Here is an 18321-nt window from a genome sequence, read left to right as displayed (position 1 = left end):
ACTTTGTAGTTCATTACAAGAGTGCATGGCATGTTTCTCGCTCAAAAAAAAAAAGGAAAAGAAAAGAATAGAGATTGTTGTTTATGGATTTTGTACTTGGTTGGTTTCATCCTTAATTTCTTTTTCGTCTGGTGAGATGTGTTCTGTAATTTTCTCTAGGTCAAAAGTGTATGTTTGTCATGTTATGTTTCTGACTATTGTATCCTGTGTCCCAACCGGAAGATGTATATGCAAGAAAATTTTTTCAAGGATCAGATTAAGTCAATTCATGAGACAAGGATTGCAAAGGAAGATGATTTTGAGAGGATGCAGCAGGAAGAACGTGAGAAGGTTATGCAGTCAAGTACTGCTCCTTTTAATGCAGAGGATCGAAGACTCAAGTAAGCATTGGTCATTATTGAGTGTGTTTTATTTTCCATTTGCATCTGATGTATAGCTATTTTGTGTTCAGGTAAATTTTTATGGAGTTAGTATTCTCTAGATTATTCACATGAATTAGGTTTTCTTCCAAATCTATCCCCTTCAACCTTCCAATTTGAATAATCTAGAGAATACTAACTTCATAAAAATTTACCCGAACACATAATAGCTATACATCAGATGCAAATGGAAAATAAAACACACTCAATAATGACCAATGCTTACTTGAGTCTTCGATCCTCTGCATTTAAAGGAGCAGTACTTGACTGCATTTGTGATACAGTAAAGAATGTGGTTTAATTATGTTGTGAGTGCTGTTTATGGTGAATTTCTGTTTCTCTGGATATAGGGCGGATGAATATCTGAAATTTGTTGAGGTCCAAGACAAAGAAATGGAGAACTTTGTTGCTGAAAAGGAGAAACTTTTGCGTGCTCGTGAAGAAAGCATTGCTGCATTGAAGCACAGGCATTGGGAGGAAGAGGTGCAGATGGAGAAGAACTTCGATGAACAACTTGCAAAACTCATGGAAAAGTATTCACCGCCTCAATCAGAGACCGAAGCCAGTGGTACCTGATGATTGGGGATGCAGAGACTCATACAGAGAGATAACCACAACTAAAAAAGATAAAGATAAAATCACAATTTATAGAATGACTGTTCAATGTTGGGTACTCAGATTTTGGTGCTCTAGATATTTGAGAATCTGACAGATTTGGTACTTTATTTTGGTTTTATTTAGCTGTTGTTTGAAAGGCCAATCTTGAAATTTTCTTGCTTGCATGCGGTACTATTAATAACAATAGTTTTTAACTTGGTTGATCTTCAAATTTGCGTATTGGGAAGCCTAATTTCTTATGGTTGCTCTTTTGGGTATTATCAAATGTGTTATGAAACATTGATTGGATGCCAGTTTCTTAATAAATGCATAACCAAGATTACGCTAAAAACTCTATTGGTTCTTTAATTTGTTGATCCAATGTACATAGAGTACTGTAAATAATGCTTCTTTGTGAGTGGGAACAATCCCCAGCCACAAATATATTATGTTTCTTCTCAACTTCAATCCAACTGCATCCTGCTGGCTTTTTCAAATCTTTGTTCTTCATCATCTTTCTAACCTCCATGACCCCATCCCATCTAGCATCTGCTGCATACAAATTCGATAAAACAATATAGTTTCCAATGTCGTCAGCTTTGATTTTGAAGAGATGGTTGGCTACAATGCGCCCCAATTCGACTTCATGATGGATTTTGCAGGCACCAAGCAATGACCCCCAAAGGCTGGCATTAGCTTCAATTGGCATCTTCGTGATGAGAGAATATGCTTCCCTAACTCGGCCACCTCGAGCGAGTAGATCCACCACACAAGCATACTGTTCTGCATTTGGTTTCATACCATGGATTTTCTCCATTGAATAAAATATCTGCAGACCTTCATCTACATGGCCGGCATGACTGCAAGCTGATAATACACAAGTGAAGATAACATGATCTGGCTTGATTCCCATTTTAAGCATATCAGAAAAAATTCTAAGTGCTTCTTCACTCAAACCATGCATGGCATACCCACCAATCATAGCAGTAAACATAACCAAATCCTTAACAGCACTTGAGCGAAATAGCTTATTTGCACAACCTATGATACCACATTTTGCATATGCATCTAAGAGGGCTCCTTTTAGGTGAAGATCCTCAAAACAAGAACGAATAATATAGCCGTGACATTGTGTTAGCAAGTGCGCCGATGCCATTTGTGTGCATACCGGAAGGATGCTCATGATAGTCACCTCATCAGGCTTCATCCTTCGAGCTTGTAACTCGTAGAACAGTCTGAGAGCTTGATCCCGACAATCATTTTCAGCATATACGCGGACCATAAGATTCCAGGTGGTAAGATCTGTCTCAGACATCCCACTAAAAATCATATTTGCATCATGATGTGATCCTAAACTCACATAACCTGAAATCATCGAATTGCACGAGACCAGATTCCTTTTTTCTGATAGTTTCTGAAACATTCTGTTAGCATAGTCCATGTTACCACATTTAGCATATGCATCAAGTATTGCATTTCCAATTGTGGGAGCAGTGTCACTAAATAGAGATCCAGCCTTAATAGAATAATTGTGTATTTCTTTAACCTTTTCTACTACCAAGAGAGAAGCACAAAAATGGATTGTGGCCAATACTGTGACTGAGTCAGGTCTAATTCCTAGTTTAAGCATTGAATGTAACAAGCTGAGAAATCTTGAATGATGCCTCTTCTCTCCAAAGGCATCAAGAATAGAATTCCATGAAATCAAATCTTTCCTAGGTATCATATTGAAAGTATGATATGCTTTTTCTGTATTGCCACATTTTGCATAGAAACTAACTAAAGCATTCCCAACAGTAGTATCTTCAAAAAGATGATGGTGTCTGAAGATATATGCATGGATCTGTTTCCCTACATGCAAGTTTCTCAATTGAGCACAAAGTGGAAGTATGCTAACAATAGTCACAGAATCAGGCAATAGCATCTCTAGAGATACTAAATTACTCAATAGATGCAATGCTTTTAACCATTCACCATTTGATGTGAATCCTGCAATAATAGCATTCCAAGAGACCAAGTCCCTTGCATCCATTGCCCAAAATAAAGATTCCGCTTCCATCATCCGACCAACTCTTATGTAGAAGCTAATCAAAGCATTGGACACAGAAACATCAGCTGACAGTTCAGCCCGTTGCAGCACATAAGAGTGGATTTGCCTTCCATACTGGTATGCAACGTTCTCATCAAGCAATGCACAAACAGGCAGAATATTTGCTATAGTGGCATAATTTGGTTGTGTAGGCCCTTTCACCATTGAACCGAACAACGTAAATGCGTCTTCAAACAAGAGATTCTCAGCAAGACCTGCAATCATTGCATTCCATGAAACAACATCTTTCTGACCAATGTCATCAAAAACAGCATATGCATCATGAGATACCAGCCCACACTTTGCATACATTGATATAAGAGCATTCCCAGCAAGGGTGTCTGCCTGAAAACCAGACTTAATCACATAAGCCTGCACACTCTTTCCAGCGTCGACATCCCCTAAACGAGCACAAACAGGAAGAACAATAGCAGCAGTAACCGAATTGGGCATAGCCTCCCCATTGGAGTGCATTGTCCGAAACATCCTTATCACATCCAAATCGTACTTCATGGACCCCGAAAACCCAGATAGAACAATGTTCCAAATGACAGAATCACGGTGGCTGAGCTGATAAAACATCTTATTACATTCAACAAGCCTGCCACATTTTGCATACATGTTAAGCAATGCTTTGTTGGTGACCTGGCAAGCATCATGGCCCTGCTTAACAACATAGCCATGAAGAGCTGTGCCCAATTTGAGAGCCAATAGGGCAGAACAAGACTTGAGAATTGAAGCAACAACACTGTGATCGGGTTTAAAATCTGCATAACCCTTTATGCATTGATGGAAAAGGGATAAGGCTTCTCTGTGCCTGGAATCAACACATAAGGTCCTGATCATGGAGCCCCATTTCTTGAAATCGTGCTGAAGCATGCCCTTCTTCAAAGAGGAAGCTACAAAATACGGGACTTCAACATTATTAGAATACCAAGTGAATTCAGAACAATGGATAGTGAAAAGCTACACAAATTTCAAACCTTTAAGGCTTCCAATTCCTCATTTTCATGCCACAATTGATGAAGGAAAAAAATATCTTCTTTGGCATTTTCACAAACAGTTGGCGTGCTCATTGGAAATGTCCCGGCGAGTGCTTATTTATAACTGCATTTTGTAATCTCCGGCAGCGTTTGCTAAGATTACTTCCCACGGCGGAGCAGATAGCGAAGCAGAGACCGTCGGAAAATAGCAGAATTTTAGAGATTTGGAGGTTGCAAATCTGAAATTTAGGAGCAGAGCCCAAAATCAGAACTCAGAAGTAGGAATTAGGATTATCCAACTAACTTTTGTTTCCTTTTTCATCCTCCAATTTTGTTTATATAACAGAGTCATTAAATTTTTCAAAATACAGTGATCTAACTGCTAAAGAAAAAAGAATAACATAAGTCTGATGCAATTATAATAGCAGCAAGCATGCAGATAATCTTTATTAGAATCTGCAGAGTTTGTGCAATTAAAGGAACATGTTCATTATATTATATAGAAAAAACTGATACAGTATCATCTTCTAGTTAGAGAGGTTCCACAGTAGCATTGTATGCCGAAAAAGGTTCTGGTGATTAGTGAAAAAGAAAAGAATGATGACCATCAAATAATGAGTTGAACACACAGTCCAAAACAAATATTGAAGGTTGATGTCTAACAAGACCTAACTTCTAACAAGATTGATATTCAATAACACATTTCCAAAAATATTGAGAACTGGATCGTACTCAGAGAATTAAAGAACAAACAAACACTGAGTTACTAATCAAACCCTCTAGAATATGCTTCTCAACCATGCACATGATAATATCATTATAATATTATTGGGATAAACTTCCTTAAATTTGAAAACTTTAAGCAATAAAGAAAGAACTAACATTTGCAGAGTGCAATACTAGCTGAATTCATTTATCCTTCTAAAAAGTTCATACTTTCATGACAAAATCAAGCTACAAAGCATAATAGTACAATTTAATACAATAATATTAATACAATAATCTCAGTCACTGACGGAGACTCCACCTAATAGTAATAAATTACCCCAAAAAAACCCTAACCCTTGAATTTGTTCCCCAACAAGACCACTTATTTCCATTTTTTTTCTTTCACTTGTACTCGAAATTCGGCACCGGTGGGGCATCAAAACTCTCCAGAATCTTCGTTTCGCTTTCGCCGCCAACAGACGCGGGCTCCTCCTTCTTCCCTCCAGCGAAGAGTCCACCAAACCAAGAAGTTTTAGCCTCCGATTCTGAGGCCGTCGGCGGAGAAGGCTGAGGACCGTGCTGACCCGGAAATCCGACGCCTGAAGGGTAACCGGTCAGCATAGGCTCCTCCGTGAGAGGCGGCATCTGCGGTGCATAGAAGACCTTGTTGAGCATGATCCCAGCTCCTTCAATAAGCGCCAGCAAGACACCACCGAACACGGCAGAGCGCGTGGCGACGGTGGGTCCCTGACGCATGGAGAGAAATCCTCCGGTAGCAAATCCAGATATGACTGAGTTCCATGGATCCTCCTTCTGACGAACATAGACCATGGTGCAGTCGAAGGTGGAGAAGAGTCCACCCCAAACCGCAAAGCTTCCACCCAGTCTCGGCGCGTTGAGACGCACTGCCTGTGACGCGCCGACGAGGCGTGAACCCTTGGGAGAGTTGAAGAAGCCCTTGATGAAGTGAAAGCCGGAACCTCCGACGGCTCCCATGCCGAAAGCGCCGCCTATGTCGTCGAGGATGCGATCAGGACAGGGCTCGCGTGTTGTCTCCGGGGTTCCCATGGCAATCAATTCGATTCGGTTTCTCTCTCTCTCCAAAGAGAAGAAAGAAGGAAGAAGAAAAAAATCGAACAATGTAGGGTTTTCTGACGGCGTGAAACATAAAAACCTTGCTAAAGATCCAAATATGGATTTTTCTTTTTCATTGAAAACATAAAAAAATTATAAAATTTTTTAAGTAATTTTATATTTAAATTCATCCAAGTTATTTGAATTATTTTTTTTTTCCATCTTCTTGTTTTGGTTTTTTAATTTGATTATGGAAATAAAAGTGGTGTTAAACTCGAACATGGAGAATATAGGTGCTTTAGAGCTATGTGGTGTAAGTGGAACAACTCGGAGGGTTCGAGTTGCGTTGTATATTCCATTTCATGAAAAAATTAATAACAACAAACAACTCGGAGGGTCCGTTTTCTAGTTTCGGAAATTCATATTTGATCAACCACAAGTCGGACCATGCGATTTCTTAATCAAAATTTTAAAATCAAACAACTCGCATGGTCCGATTTATGTACTCTGATTTTTTCAATTTTTTTAACACAAATCAAACCCTACGATTTGTGTATTCTAAATTTTTTTCACTTTTTTAAACACAAATCGGAAGGTCCGATTTGTGTACTCCCACAATTTTAAAAAACACCAAAAATTACCATGTTAAAATATATCACTTATTTTACTCCCATATCAAAATTTTTTAGCCTCTTGTTTTAATGTTTCTTTTTTTTATTCGAGATGTATGTCTTCTTTTTTTTTTCCTCTTTTTTTAATTATTTTTTAATTTTAATATCGTCATCATCAATAAGACTTTTTTTTTTCTCTCTTCTTTTTTTATTAGAATTTTGTCTTTTCCTTTTTTTTTATACTTCTCCTCTATCATTATTATATTATCGACATTGTCTTTTAAGTTCTAATACACATCGTCGTTATTGTTATTATCAAATTTTTGATAATATTTTCCATTCATTCTATCACCACAGAGAATCAAAATCAATAAAAATATTAATCAAAATATTAGTATTATTGGCAGAGACAATAATAATAAGGACAATTATAGGATACAGATGTATATATACAGATATTCTCTTTAGTTGAATACAAAAGTGACATGTGGATCTATGCTAATAATTGGGGGGACAACTTGATCATCTTTCTGAGCAGTTTGCAGTGTTTGCAGGGCTCGTTTATATAGTTCCATATTGAAGCTAAGCTGGTGGAAAGAAATATCATGGATGGGCTTATCATTGTTGGGCTATTATTTTGTTATTGAAATATTGTGTGGATTTCATCACTTAAATCAAAATGCTGTTGGACATCACTTATTTTTGGATCATATTAACTGATGCTATGCATATCACTTTTTTTTAATTTTTTTTGTCATATGTATTTATATTTATGAATGTAAAAATTATATTTTGTATAAATATAAATTCTAATTTATTATGATATTTTATTGAATAAGTACTTATGTAATAACAATTATGTTATATTATAATTTTTATCATAATAATATAAATTTTAAATTTATTGTAGAGTCAAAATATAAAGTGTATATTACATTGTAACATTTAAATTAATATAAAATATTGAAAAAAGATTTATTAGGTTGTTTGAATCAACAAAATAAAATAAACATAACAGCAATACAATTGTTTTAAGAGACTTGTGTAAAAAACTAATATTAATATGCATTTACAGATAAAGAAATTGTAAATGAGTTTAACTCTCTTCAATTTTAGAAAAATTATGCTTGGAGTTAAAAAATTATGGCCTATAAATGAAGCGGACTTAAACAGATCAACCCATTTAATTCGCTCAGTTAATTTAATTTTCTTCACTTAACTTAAAATTTTGAATTATAAAATTTTTAATTTGAAATTTAAATAGATATAATTTACATGAATGATTAAATTTAAGGTTTAATTATTCTGTTGGTCTCTATAGTTTCATAAAATTTTCAATTAAGTCCTTATACTTTTTTTTCTTTTTAATTGAATTTTTGTACCAATTTTTTTTCAATTAGGTCCCTCTTAGTAGTAATTTCCTTAATTGTATAGGGACCCATCTAAAAAAAATTGGTACAGGAACTCAAATAAAAGGAAAAAAATGGTGTAGAGACTCAATTGAAAAAAAATTAGTGCAGAGACCCAATTAAAAGGAAAAAAAGTATAGGGACCAAATTAAAAATTTTGTAAAATTATAGGGACCAACAGAGTAATTAAACCTAAGTTTAATTGAGTTAATAGTCAAATTAGTCCCTGAAAGACGAGACATTCTTTAAATTCTGTAGAGACTCAATTGAAAAAAAATTAGTGCAGAGACCCAATTAAAAAGAAAAAAAGTATAGGGACCTAATTGAAAATTTCGCAAAATTATAGGACCAACAGAGTAATTAAACCTAAGTTTAATTGAGTTAATAGTCAAATTAGTCCCTGAAAGGCGGGACATTCTTTAAATTCATCCCTAAAATTTTTTTCCATCAAATTGATCCTTTAAATATTACAAATTAATCATATTTGCCCTTCAGTAATTTCATTAACAATTTTCATCAACAATTGATAATAAAAATATTAATTAACAACATACATAATACTTGACATAAATAATTAGATTTTAACTAGATATATTTATCAAAATCTATTAATTTAGTTCATTTTTTCAATTACATAAACTATATTTTCAATATAACTTAATAACTAAATTGATAAATTTTCATAAACATGTTTGGTCAATATTTAAATAAAAATTGTTAATGAAGTTACCGAATGACAAATCTATCTATCTATTCTATTATATAAAAATTGGATTTTTGCACTTAATGATAAAGTTGACGTGGCATGTTTCTAAAAATATTTTTTGATTTATTTCTTTTAACACATTAAATATAATTTATTATAATAGATTAATTATATCAATTAATTGATTTGATTAAATATTTAAGTATCATATAATTTAATATTATGTATATCAATTAATTGAATATAATTATTAGAGTATAATTAGGATAATTATTATTATTATTATTATTATTTCCCTTCCCTATTGCTTATATAATTATATGTTAGTTTAATATAGCTTTCTTTTCGGACACCGTATTAGTATCAGTATTATATTTAGACATTTAGTTAATGTTGGAAATTGGAATGTTTTATTGGTTTGTTGGGGAATAGGATCACATATATACTTCGGCTCTTGTTTGATTTATTCTAGTAAACTAATACGCAATTTAATTGATTAGATAAGTTAAATTTTAATGGTTAAAAAAAAAGTTTTAGATATTTTTATTTGACTAATTTTTTAAAAAATTATGTTTTTAATTTTATATTGAATGCCTTTAATTATTTATAATTTTATTATTTTTAAAAAATATTATATTTTATATTATGTCATATTATCGGATCATATACTATCCGTGACGAATATAAAAAATTTGAACCTAGGAGCAAAGTATATATAATGCATGAAACAAAATAAGGGAAGTAGAGTAGTAGTTTAAGTTTAACAACATAATGGAAACTATTACTATTTAACATTTTTTATGTCTTTCTTTTTTAAGATGATTAATTTTTTGTTTTTTTATTCTTTAGAATATTCAAATAATATTTTTATTTTATTTATTTATTTTTCTATATTTGAAAAATATATATATATTTCATATTATTTATTCAATACAAAATAAGCATTTTCAAAAAATAAAAGATCTTATGACAATTATTTTTATGCTGAATAAATACTTTTACTGAAGTAAAATGTATAAAAAAAATTGATTGGTAAACTGGTTCTTTATCTATATTTTATTTTTATCAAATAATAATAATAATAATAATAATAATAATAATAAGATAGTAATAATGTTAAGAAATAAATAGTAATAAGATAATAAAGTTATATTTTTGAAAGAACATAAATAAAAGACGAATAAATGACCATTTGTATACATAAAAGATGAAAACGCTCACATATGTATCCACACTAGATCGAAACTAAACTTGTCCTCGATGCCTTCCGTGTGACAAAAGTACCTTGTCTTTGGAGGGTTAGAGTGCCACGTAGGGTACTTTTGTTAGGGGTGGCAAAGCGGGCCGGCCCGCCCCATAAACGGGACGGACCGGTCCGCCCTGCCAACTAACATGGGTTCAAAATGCTAGCCCGCCTCTCTTTATGGCGGATTGGCGGGCTAGCCCGCTTGACTTTTTTTTTTTAATAAAAATTATTAAAATTAACTAAAAAATAATAATTAAAAAATTAAATACAAATAAAAAATAGTTAAATTATAATATAATTTTTTTACTATTTTTTTAAATTTTAACTTTAATAAAATTGTTTAAAATAATATTTGCCAATAGAATCATCTTTATTTTAAAAAATAAGTCACATAATTTGAGCATATATACGAAATTGTAAAATAAAATAAATAAAGTTAATAACTAAAAGAACAATAAAAACAAAAAATGAAAAAAATGTTTAAAAATTCTATAATTATTAATTTCATAATAGTAATCACTCTATTATTTAATTAAAAAAATAAAAATAAAAGTCTTCGGCCTCACGGACCGGCCAGTCCCGTCCCACGAAAACCCGCCACTTTGGCGGTGCGAGTTTGGCGGATTTTTTTAATTTGGCGGGCTCCAAATCCTAGCCCGACCCGCCCTTTTTAGCGGGTTTAGCGGATCGGCCCGACGAGCTCGACCCGTTTTGCCACCCCTACTTTTATCACACGAAAAACATCTTACGTAGATACAAGTTTAGTTTCGATCTAGTGTAGATACATATGTTAGTATTTTCATTTTTTATTGATATAAATGGTCATTTATTCAATAAAAGACTAATAAAACTATTTTAAAAAAATTAACACAATTAAGTTTCTATGCTATCTCATTAATCTCATACAAATATTAGGATTATGTCTACGAACTTAATATCTTAATGTAGTAGATCTAAAAATATAGATCATTGCAAAGTTATATATAAACTTTATATTAATTTTTCTATTCTTGTGTTTCAATCTTTAAAATTTTTTACAATTTAAATTAAATGTGATATAAATTTTGCTATTTTAAAATAAACTTTTTAAATCATCTCGATTTCTCGAAATAAAAATAAATGGTTCTAAATCAGATAAATATGAAAAGAATTAGAAAGTATTAAAAAAATAAATTGACATGAAGGCAGCATAAATTTCCATTTGAGGCTCCATTATTACTGCTGATTGCTAAACATGGGCTGCTTTCTCTTTTTTTTTTTCTATTAACAAAATCCAAACATTTGAGGTCCAATTCATTATTTAGAACATCCAATCCAATGCTGCCACAACCCAATCCAGAAATCCACCAACTAACACTAGCAATGGATAGGCTTGACTCAAGCCACAGCCACCATCACCCAGACAAGCCCTGACACCAATTTCTATCTGTCGATCTAATAGTGAACCAAAAAGAATATCTGTATATCTGTACCAACTTGCATCTGTACTGTAGAACGACCCTAATAATAATAGAGAGAAAGAAAAAAAGAAAGGAGTAAATGAAAAAAATTCAAATAAAAAAAAAAGAGGAAAAAGAGATAAATATAGTGGTATAGTGGTAGTGACCATGATGATAATAAAAAAAATATGAAGAAAAAGAAAAAGGAAAAAAAGAAGAAAAGGAGAAAGAAGAAGATGACAAAATCCCATAACATAAATTAAATGACTTGATGTACTTGGATGTAATAAAATTATTTGAATGTATAACTGGATAAATATATTTATTCTTTGTCTAATGATTAAAAATATTAAATTTTTTTACGTAAATATATAATTATATTTATATATTTTTAAATAATATATTTAAAAATTAATTATTTTTCTAATATAATAATATATTATTATATTGTATAAAATTAAATTCTTACACTTATATTAGTGGCTTAAAAGTATATTTGCATTTTTATTTATAATATAAATATAAACACTTTTAGTCTTTTAAGTTTCAGTTCTGCTATCCGGTGTAAAAGAATTTTTTTTATTTAAATAGATTAATTTATAATTTATTAATTTCTGTAAGTGGAAAAAAAAATTATAAATTTATGTGCTTTTTTTTGTGACTAATTTATGTGCTTTTAATTATAGGTCGTACCTTTTTAGATGAATTAAAATATAATCTTATTTTTTTTATAGAAGTAAATATTAAATTAGTATCTAAAAAATTCTGATAATGATAAAATGATACCTGATTTTTGTTGTTAATAAAATAATTTTTAAAAGATTTTAAAAATTGACAAAGACACTCAATCATAAAAGAATGACATCATAGTGAATGAAAAACGTTAATGTAACCATCGAAAGAGAGTTCTGATAATGGCAGAAAGCTCCGACGATCTTCTTTTTCTTTTTCTTCGTGTTCGCTGCTTCTTCTTCTTCTTGAACATGTTACTGCGTCCCCTTCCGCTACAGTAGCAGAAGAAGAAGATCGCCATGACACACTGCCGCACTTCGTCACGTTTTTTTTTGTTCGCCGCTCCTTCTTCTTCAAAACGCTTCAGCCATGGCAATACCTCGTCGCGTTCTCGTGTTCGCCGCTTTATCTTCTTCTTCAACATGCCGTTGTGTTCCTTCTGCATCCCCTCCGGCCTTCGACATGGCAGCACCTCGTCGTTGCGTTTCCTTCCACTGGAAACATCGAAACTCTTTGCCATCATCGAAGTTCTCTTCGACGGTCATATCAACGTTTTTCATTTACTGTGACATCCTCCTTTTATAGTTTGGCAATTTTGTTAAATTTTAAAATTTTTCAAGGACTATTTTGTTAATAAAAAAATTCAGGTACTATTTTGTTAGTGTCATAATTTTTTTTATACCGATTTGGTATTTACCTCTTTTTTCATAATTAGGGGTGGCAAAAGGCCGTCCCGTCTCGCTCCACCAAAAGCACGCCATTTGATTGTAGTCTGTCTCGCTGCGTTTGTTTTCAAGAGCAGAACAAGACACTGAGAATAGGATAAGACAAGACACTACACTGATGGATAGAGACACAAAATTTTGTGTTCTTGTATTCTGTTTGGCGATAAACTAGAGCAAATTATGAAAATTCAATTTATTTTCATTTTTTTTCATTAAAAAATTTGAGATGAAAAATATAATAATAAAAAATATAATTATGAAAAATTAACAAGAATAATGAAAAAAAATAAAAAATAAATTGTGTCCCTTGTTAGTGTCTCTGTGTCCTTCCTGTCAGGATGGACACAAAATACACTAATTCAGTGTCTCTAGACACATTGTCTCTGTCCATGTCTCCTCTGCCAAACACGATTTTGTGTCTCTGTATCCCTATCTCAATGTCCTATCTCTATAAACAAACGCAGCCAAATTTCTATCCCATCCTAAAGTCCGCTAATATTTATTTTTGTTTTTAATTATTAAATATTAAAAAATATAATTTTACAAACATTTTAATAAACTTATAATTTTTAAAGACAAAAGAAATTATGATTTCTAAATTCACAAACACTAAAGTCTTTATAATTTTAAATATCTAATAAATATAATCATTAACAAAATTTTTTAAAACAAAATAATAGAATGCATGGTCCATAAAAGTAATTGCATGTAAATTTTTACTTAAATACTAAGAAAAATATTACAAGATTAATATTTATTAATATTAACTAGTATTTTAAGTTAATATTTTGTTTTTATACTATTATTATTAGCATTTAAAATTTATAATTTTAAATTTAGTACGAAAATATTTTTGTTGGTCAAGAATAAAAATAATAAATTTTATTAGATATATAAAATTGGCTAGAACAAACTAATATTTACAACAAAGACACATTACAAGAACAAAAAGTTATTGGCCTGAAATGAAAAAATAAATATTGACGTGAACAATTTACCACCTTTTTTTTCTTGTGTTGTCTCTTTAGGAAAAAAAATTGTTTTCCGTGCCTTATTGTCTTATTGTTTCGATCATGTTAAAAATGATAAAATAAAAATTTTAAATAAAAAATATATTTAAAAAAATACTAAAAAATTATCAAAATTTATTATTTTTTATTATTATTTAAACATTAATATTTAAAAATATAAGTTAAAATATATTGTTAAATTATTAGATTAAAAAAAGTAGACTAATGAATAAAAATGATGAACAAAAATAATAAATTCAACATTTTTCATAAACAAAAATAATATAGTTCAAGTTCTTCTTTGTTAAAAGAAAAATTGAGATGAGTGTACCATTTACTCTTTTAGTGGCAATTTTAGGCAATAGATATGGTTTAAAATTTTATAAGAAAAATATTAGGCAAGCAATATTTTTTAGTACCTCTGTTTTATATTATAAACAAAACTCTTCTTCATTTTCTTTTCACTAATATTGTTGGCACTAACATTTTCTATTTTATAGTTAACCATTAAAGTTAAAACAAAATTCATCTTTTATTCACAACTCATAAATATTAACTCTAAAAAAATACGAAAATATATCCTAAATCTTGATAAATAATTGATTTCAACCCTATTTAAATAGTTAGATGGTAATCAATAGAGATTAATAATCATCTAAAATTATAATTTTAAGAGGTTCTTAGAACATGATAATTCCATACTTCCATAAAATTTATTTAGTTACACCAAATTTAAATCGAAAGGTTCGATTTGTAACTTAAAAAATTTTAAAATTATATTTTGTGAAATTGACTTTTCGATTTTTGTACTCTAAAATTCTAAAATTTAGTCTACATAAAATTAGAACATTCGATTTCTTTATAAATTTTATTATCACTCAAATCGGATAGTCCGATTTATTAATTAAAATTTTAAAAAAAATTACGTTCCATATTAAAAAAAAAAAAAAACACGCAAACTAATCATTCTAGTAGATAACACACCATCTTCGTCCATTCTTAAAAAAAATTAGCCACATTGGGAGAACTTAGAAGAACCTGATCTTACATTTTTTTTTCTCCTATAACAATCTTACTCGTAACAATAACAACTTAACTCCTGAAATTGCAAGAACAATGTCTCCCACAATTTTAATCATCAAAAAATATATATTTGGTGGCTTATTCAATGACATGTTTGATATCATAACTTACTGGCAAGGGCAAGATATTTGGTGTGTCGACCTTGAGCAAAAATTTTGCCACTCTTTTTCTTTCTAAACTCCACACTAACAACAGCTACAGCCTTTCCGAAACGTAGAAGCCTTGCATCGATTTCAATCTCCTCCTAAATAAAAACATCAAACAAAAAATCAATATTGCTTATCAAAAATAATATTTATATACTAAAATTAATTATTATGTATTTATGTATAAATATATGTGTTATTTAATTTATTTTTAATGTGTATTGTGTATTTTAATGTATATTTTATACTAATAATTCATTTAGTAGCTGATTTTAATATATGATTTTTGATATGCAGTTATATTCAGTTTAATTTTTATACAATTTAATTTCTATACAACAATTTTTACAAAAACAAGAAAAATAAATACGCTTTTTAATTTTGGCGTTTGCTTTTAGTAATATTTTTCAACCATATTGAGATTTGGGATATTTTTTATGTGGAGATCACAAATTTAAACCTCGAATTTGTGATTTTTAATTTTTTTTCAAACATGCAAATTCGAGGATTAAATTTATATTTTAGTATTAAAAAAATTTTTAAATGTGAAAATTAGATCCTCTAATCTGTTTTACGGTAAGAAAATGTTTCAATACAAATTTTATTATTTTTTAAATCTGTGAGTCTAATTTATTATTTAAAATTTTTAAAAAAATCATATAAAAAAACTCACTGAAAAAAATAGGCAAATAAATAGCCTCATATTACGGGTATGGGGAATGAAAATCTTTCAGAAATCTGTTTCAGTAAAAAATTTATTCAATCTAAAGGTCACCTCCTTTTGTTTTTTTGTTTTTTTATTTTAAGAAAAGAAAAAAATGATTATAAATCATAAAATAAGTCACCAACCAAACAATAACATGTATATAAATATGCCAGTAAATTATAGTTTAAATAATATAATTTTTCATATCCACTTAAAAATCGCGAATTTCAGTATAATTCTTAATTGAGATAATACTCAATTTGGTGCCTGGAGTTACACTCGAGTCTCAATTTAGTTCTTAAAGTTTTAATTGCCTCCATTTTGTCTCCAAACTTTTCAATTGACTCTGTGACAGAAACCATTGTAGGAACTAACGTGATTAAAATTTAAAAAGTTCAGGAGCTAAATTGAGACAATTGAAACTTCAAGAACTAAATTGAGACTCGAGTGTAACTTCAGGACCAAAATGAGTATTTTCTCTTCTTAATTTAAAAAAAAAAGATGTATATAAATATAAATAAATGTGATGGACACTAACATGGAGATAGGCAGCATCAAAGTATGAAACATTGATCTCAACAGAAACTCCGGAAGTCATGGGGGATGGAATTACTGCTGCGCCCACCACATCCACCAGCAAAGCGGCGGCGCCACCGTGAAAAGAGTTGTTAGAATTCTACACAACAATGAAAGAAAGAAAGAAAGAACAATTCTCATAATAAAGCAATAATAATTTAATTAGATAAGAGTATAGATTATAATTATTACGAGTAAACGTGGCGTTATGTTCATGGAGCAAAGCACATGGGCAGGCTCCATGAGATGAATTTGGAGGCCATTCATACACAAATGTTCTATGAACTTCCATGGCAATCCATCTACAACTGATGCTCTTTCCATTCCTTTCTCTAACATCTTCTTCACACATTCTAACTCCATTTTTTTTCAATTGTCGTAGCAGTATTTGCGGCTTTTTATTCCATTTGCTAGTTGTTTGATTTGGAGTTTTGGACCACTTTTATTTTTAATTTGAGTAATGTTTTGCATTCAAATTTTTTTATGAACCAAATTTAATTAAATTAAATAATAAAATTTAAAATAATATTTTTTTTTATCGAAGATATGAAGACTCGAACCCGCAATTTTTTAATTGAGTATGAGAAGATTATGCCATTTGAACTATTGTTTCTTGGTAATTTAAAATAATATTAGTATAACTGATTTTTGTTATGTTAAATTAATTTAATTTAACTTGGTTAATAAAAAGCTTTAAATATATAGTATTATTTTTTTAATTTATTCCATTTTCACGGATCGGATGGCAATCAAAGATTTACACTATGTTTGGATTAAAGAAATTTGGAAGGAAAAAAATTTAGAAAAAAAATAAATAAAAAAGTAAATTTTTTTCTTTGATAGGATGAGAAGAGAAGTTAGGGGGAAGAGAAAAAAATTGATGTGAGATCCATGTTAAAATTTTTCCTTCAATCATGCAAAAAAAAATTGATGAAAAATTAATAAATTACAAATTTATTTTTTGTGTAACATGAAAAAAGCAATAATAAATTATAACTTATATATAATATAGATAAGAGTATTAATATAATTTTATTTTATTATAATTTTTTCTTTTTTTTACTTTTTTTTTTTCATCTCAACAAAAAAATCCACTTTTATTTGCTTCTATTTTCTTTCTTTTTATTTTCTTTTTTTTTCAATTTTTTTTCTCTTTTTTCATCTTACATCTAAATAATACCTTAGATTTACGAATTAAATTGGACCATTTATGAGAATCAATGAAGTTTTGCTATTAATGGAAATATTAACATTGATTAATATAAAATTAATTTGGATTAATGGAGTAATTAGTTCATTTGAATTCGAATCTATCTTATACATGCATTAATTTATTGGCAAACAACAAATTTTTAAATGAAGATTAAATTCACGACAGATTAATTTTTAGTCTGTGGAACTAAAAAGATCCGTAAGCAACAAAAAAACATTGATTAATTAAAAATTGTAATAAAATAAAAAAATTGTAGTAGTTGATAGCGAAGTTATCGGATTTCATCATATACATGACATCGCTTAGTAAAAAAAAATTCCTTCCTAGATTAAATGACTAAAAACAATTTATGACTACAAATAATCGATAATCGATAATCGATGGCTCTACAGATTAAAAATAATGGTCGTGGTCAAAGAGGCACAAGGATTAACAAAAAAATAACATACCTTCAAGTGGGTATTTCACTTTGAGTGTGTAGAATTTTCACAAGAAAATATTTTTTTTTCTGTAATTTAGAATACAATAAAAGTATAATTTTTAATTTTGAAGAGAATTCTAATTCTCAGCTTAGTGTTCAAACTAAATCAGACTAAAAAAAGTCTCATTTACAATTTTATCATTACTAAAGATTGAAATGTCAAAATTATTCCTAATAAATAAATAAAGACAAATAAAAAAACTACAAAGACAAAATAATAAAAAAACACACAATTCATTTCTTTCATACAATTAATTGTTTTATCTTTTAAATCATGAATTTGAATCTAAAATAGAATTAGAATTCATTTAAAAAAAAAGAATTTTTTTTCTCACTTGAATACTTTCCAAACACACTCTTTATATTTA

The 18321-nt window shown here is 29.8% G+C and overlaps 4 protein-coding genes across 4 annotated transcripts; 1 reads left to right on the top strand and 3 right to left on the bottom strand.

Moving 5' to 3' along the window:
• Positions 1 to 89: 89 nt before the first annotated feature.
• LOC112771948 (protein SUPPRESSOR OF GENE SILENCING 3-like) lies at positions 90 to 1248 on the top strand. The gene is made up of 2 exons (XM_025816811.3): positions 90 to 380; positions 770 to 1248. The coding sequence occupies exons 1-2, from the start codon at positions 223 to 225 to the stop codon at positions 993 to 995; spliced, it is 384 nt and encodes a 127-aa protein (XP_025672596.1). The 5' UTR covers positions 90 to 222; the 3' UTR covers positions 996 to 1248.
• An 83-nt stretch (positions 1249 to 1331) lies between these two features.
• On the bottom strand, positions 1332 to 4557 carry LOC112771943 (putative pentatricopeptide repeat-containing protein At5g08490). The gene is made up of 2 exons (XM_025816805.2): positions 4089 to 4557; positions 1332 to 4004 (listed from the first exon to the last, which is right to left on the bottom strand). The coding sequence occupies exon 2, from the start codon at positions 3982 to 3984 to the stop codon at positions 1357 to 1359; it is 2628 nt and encodes an 875-aa protein (XP_025672590.1). The 5' UTR covers positions 3985 to 4004; positions 4089 to 4557; the 3' UTR covers positions 1332 to 1356.
• Positions 4558 to 4971: 414 nt separating this feature from the next.
• LOC112771947 (mitochondrial import inner membrane translocase subunit TIM17-2) lies at positions 4972 to 6144 on the bottom strand. Its single transcript, XM_025816810.2, has one exon. It carries the CDS (start codon positions 5862 to 5864, stop codon positions 5199 to 5201), a length of 666 nt encoding a protein of 221 aa, XP_025672595.1. The 5' UTR covers positions 5865 to 6144; the 3' UTR covers positions 4972 to 5198.
• A 4856-nt stretch (positions 6145 to 11000) lies between these two features.
• Positions 11001 to 16690, bottom strand: LOC112771758 (putative esterase C31F10.02). The gene is made up of 4 exons (XM_025816571.3): positions 16452 to 16690; positions 16222 to 16359; positions 14943 to 15075; positions 11001 to 11342 (listed from the first exon to the last, which is right to left on the bottom strand). Exons 1-4 carry the CDS (start codon positions 16620 to 16622, stop codon positions 11143 to 11145), a joined length of 642 nt encoding a protein of 213 aa, XP_025672356.1. The 5' UTR covers positions 16623 to 16690; the 3' UTR covers positions 11001 to 11142.
• Positions 16691 to 18321: the final 1631 nt, after the last annotated feature.

The sequence above is a fragment of the Arachis hypogaea genome, chromosome 18 (assembly GCF_003086295.3).
Source record: "Arachis hypogaea cultivar Tifrunner chromosome 18, arahy.Tifrunner.gnm2.J5K5, whole genome shotgun sequence".
In the NCBI taxonomy this organism is placed as follows: Eukaryota; Viridiplantae; Streptophyta; class Magnoliopsida; order Fabales; family Fabaceae; genus Arachis; species Arachis hypogaea.
This window is presented reverse-complemented; position numbering and strand designations above follow the sequence as displayed.

Coding starts and splice junctions, on each gene's coding strand:
- LOC112771758 (XM_025816571.3), bottom strand. CDS start 16,622: ATGGAGTTAGAATGTGTGAAGAAGATGTTAGAGAAAGGAATGGAAAGA. Junction 15,076..16,221: donor TTGATGCTGCCTATCTCCAT/GTTAGTGTCCAT, acceptor GTTTTTATTTAG/GAGGAGATTGAAATCGATGC. Junction 11,343..14,942: donor CAAATATCTTGCCCTTGCCA/GTAAGTTATGAT, acceptor TATTATTATTAG/GGTCGTTCTACAGTACAGAT.
- LOC112771948 (XM_025816811.3), top strand. CDS start 223: ATGTATATGCAAGAAAATTTTTTCAAGGATCAGATTAAGTCAATTCAT. Junction 381..769: donor GCAGAGGATCGAAGACTCAA/GTAAGCATTGGT, acceptor CTCTGGATATAG/GGCGGATGAATATCTGAAAT.
- LOC112771943 (XM_025816805.2), bottom strand. CDS start 3,984: ATGCTTCAGCACGATTTCAAGAAATGGGGCTCCATGATCAGGACCTTA.
- LOC112771947 (XM_025816810.2), bottom strand. CDS start 5,864: ATGGGAACCCCGGAGACAACACGCGAGCCCTGTCCTGATCGCATCCTC.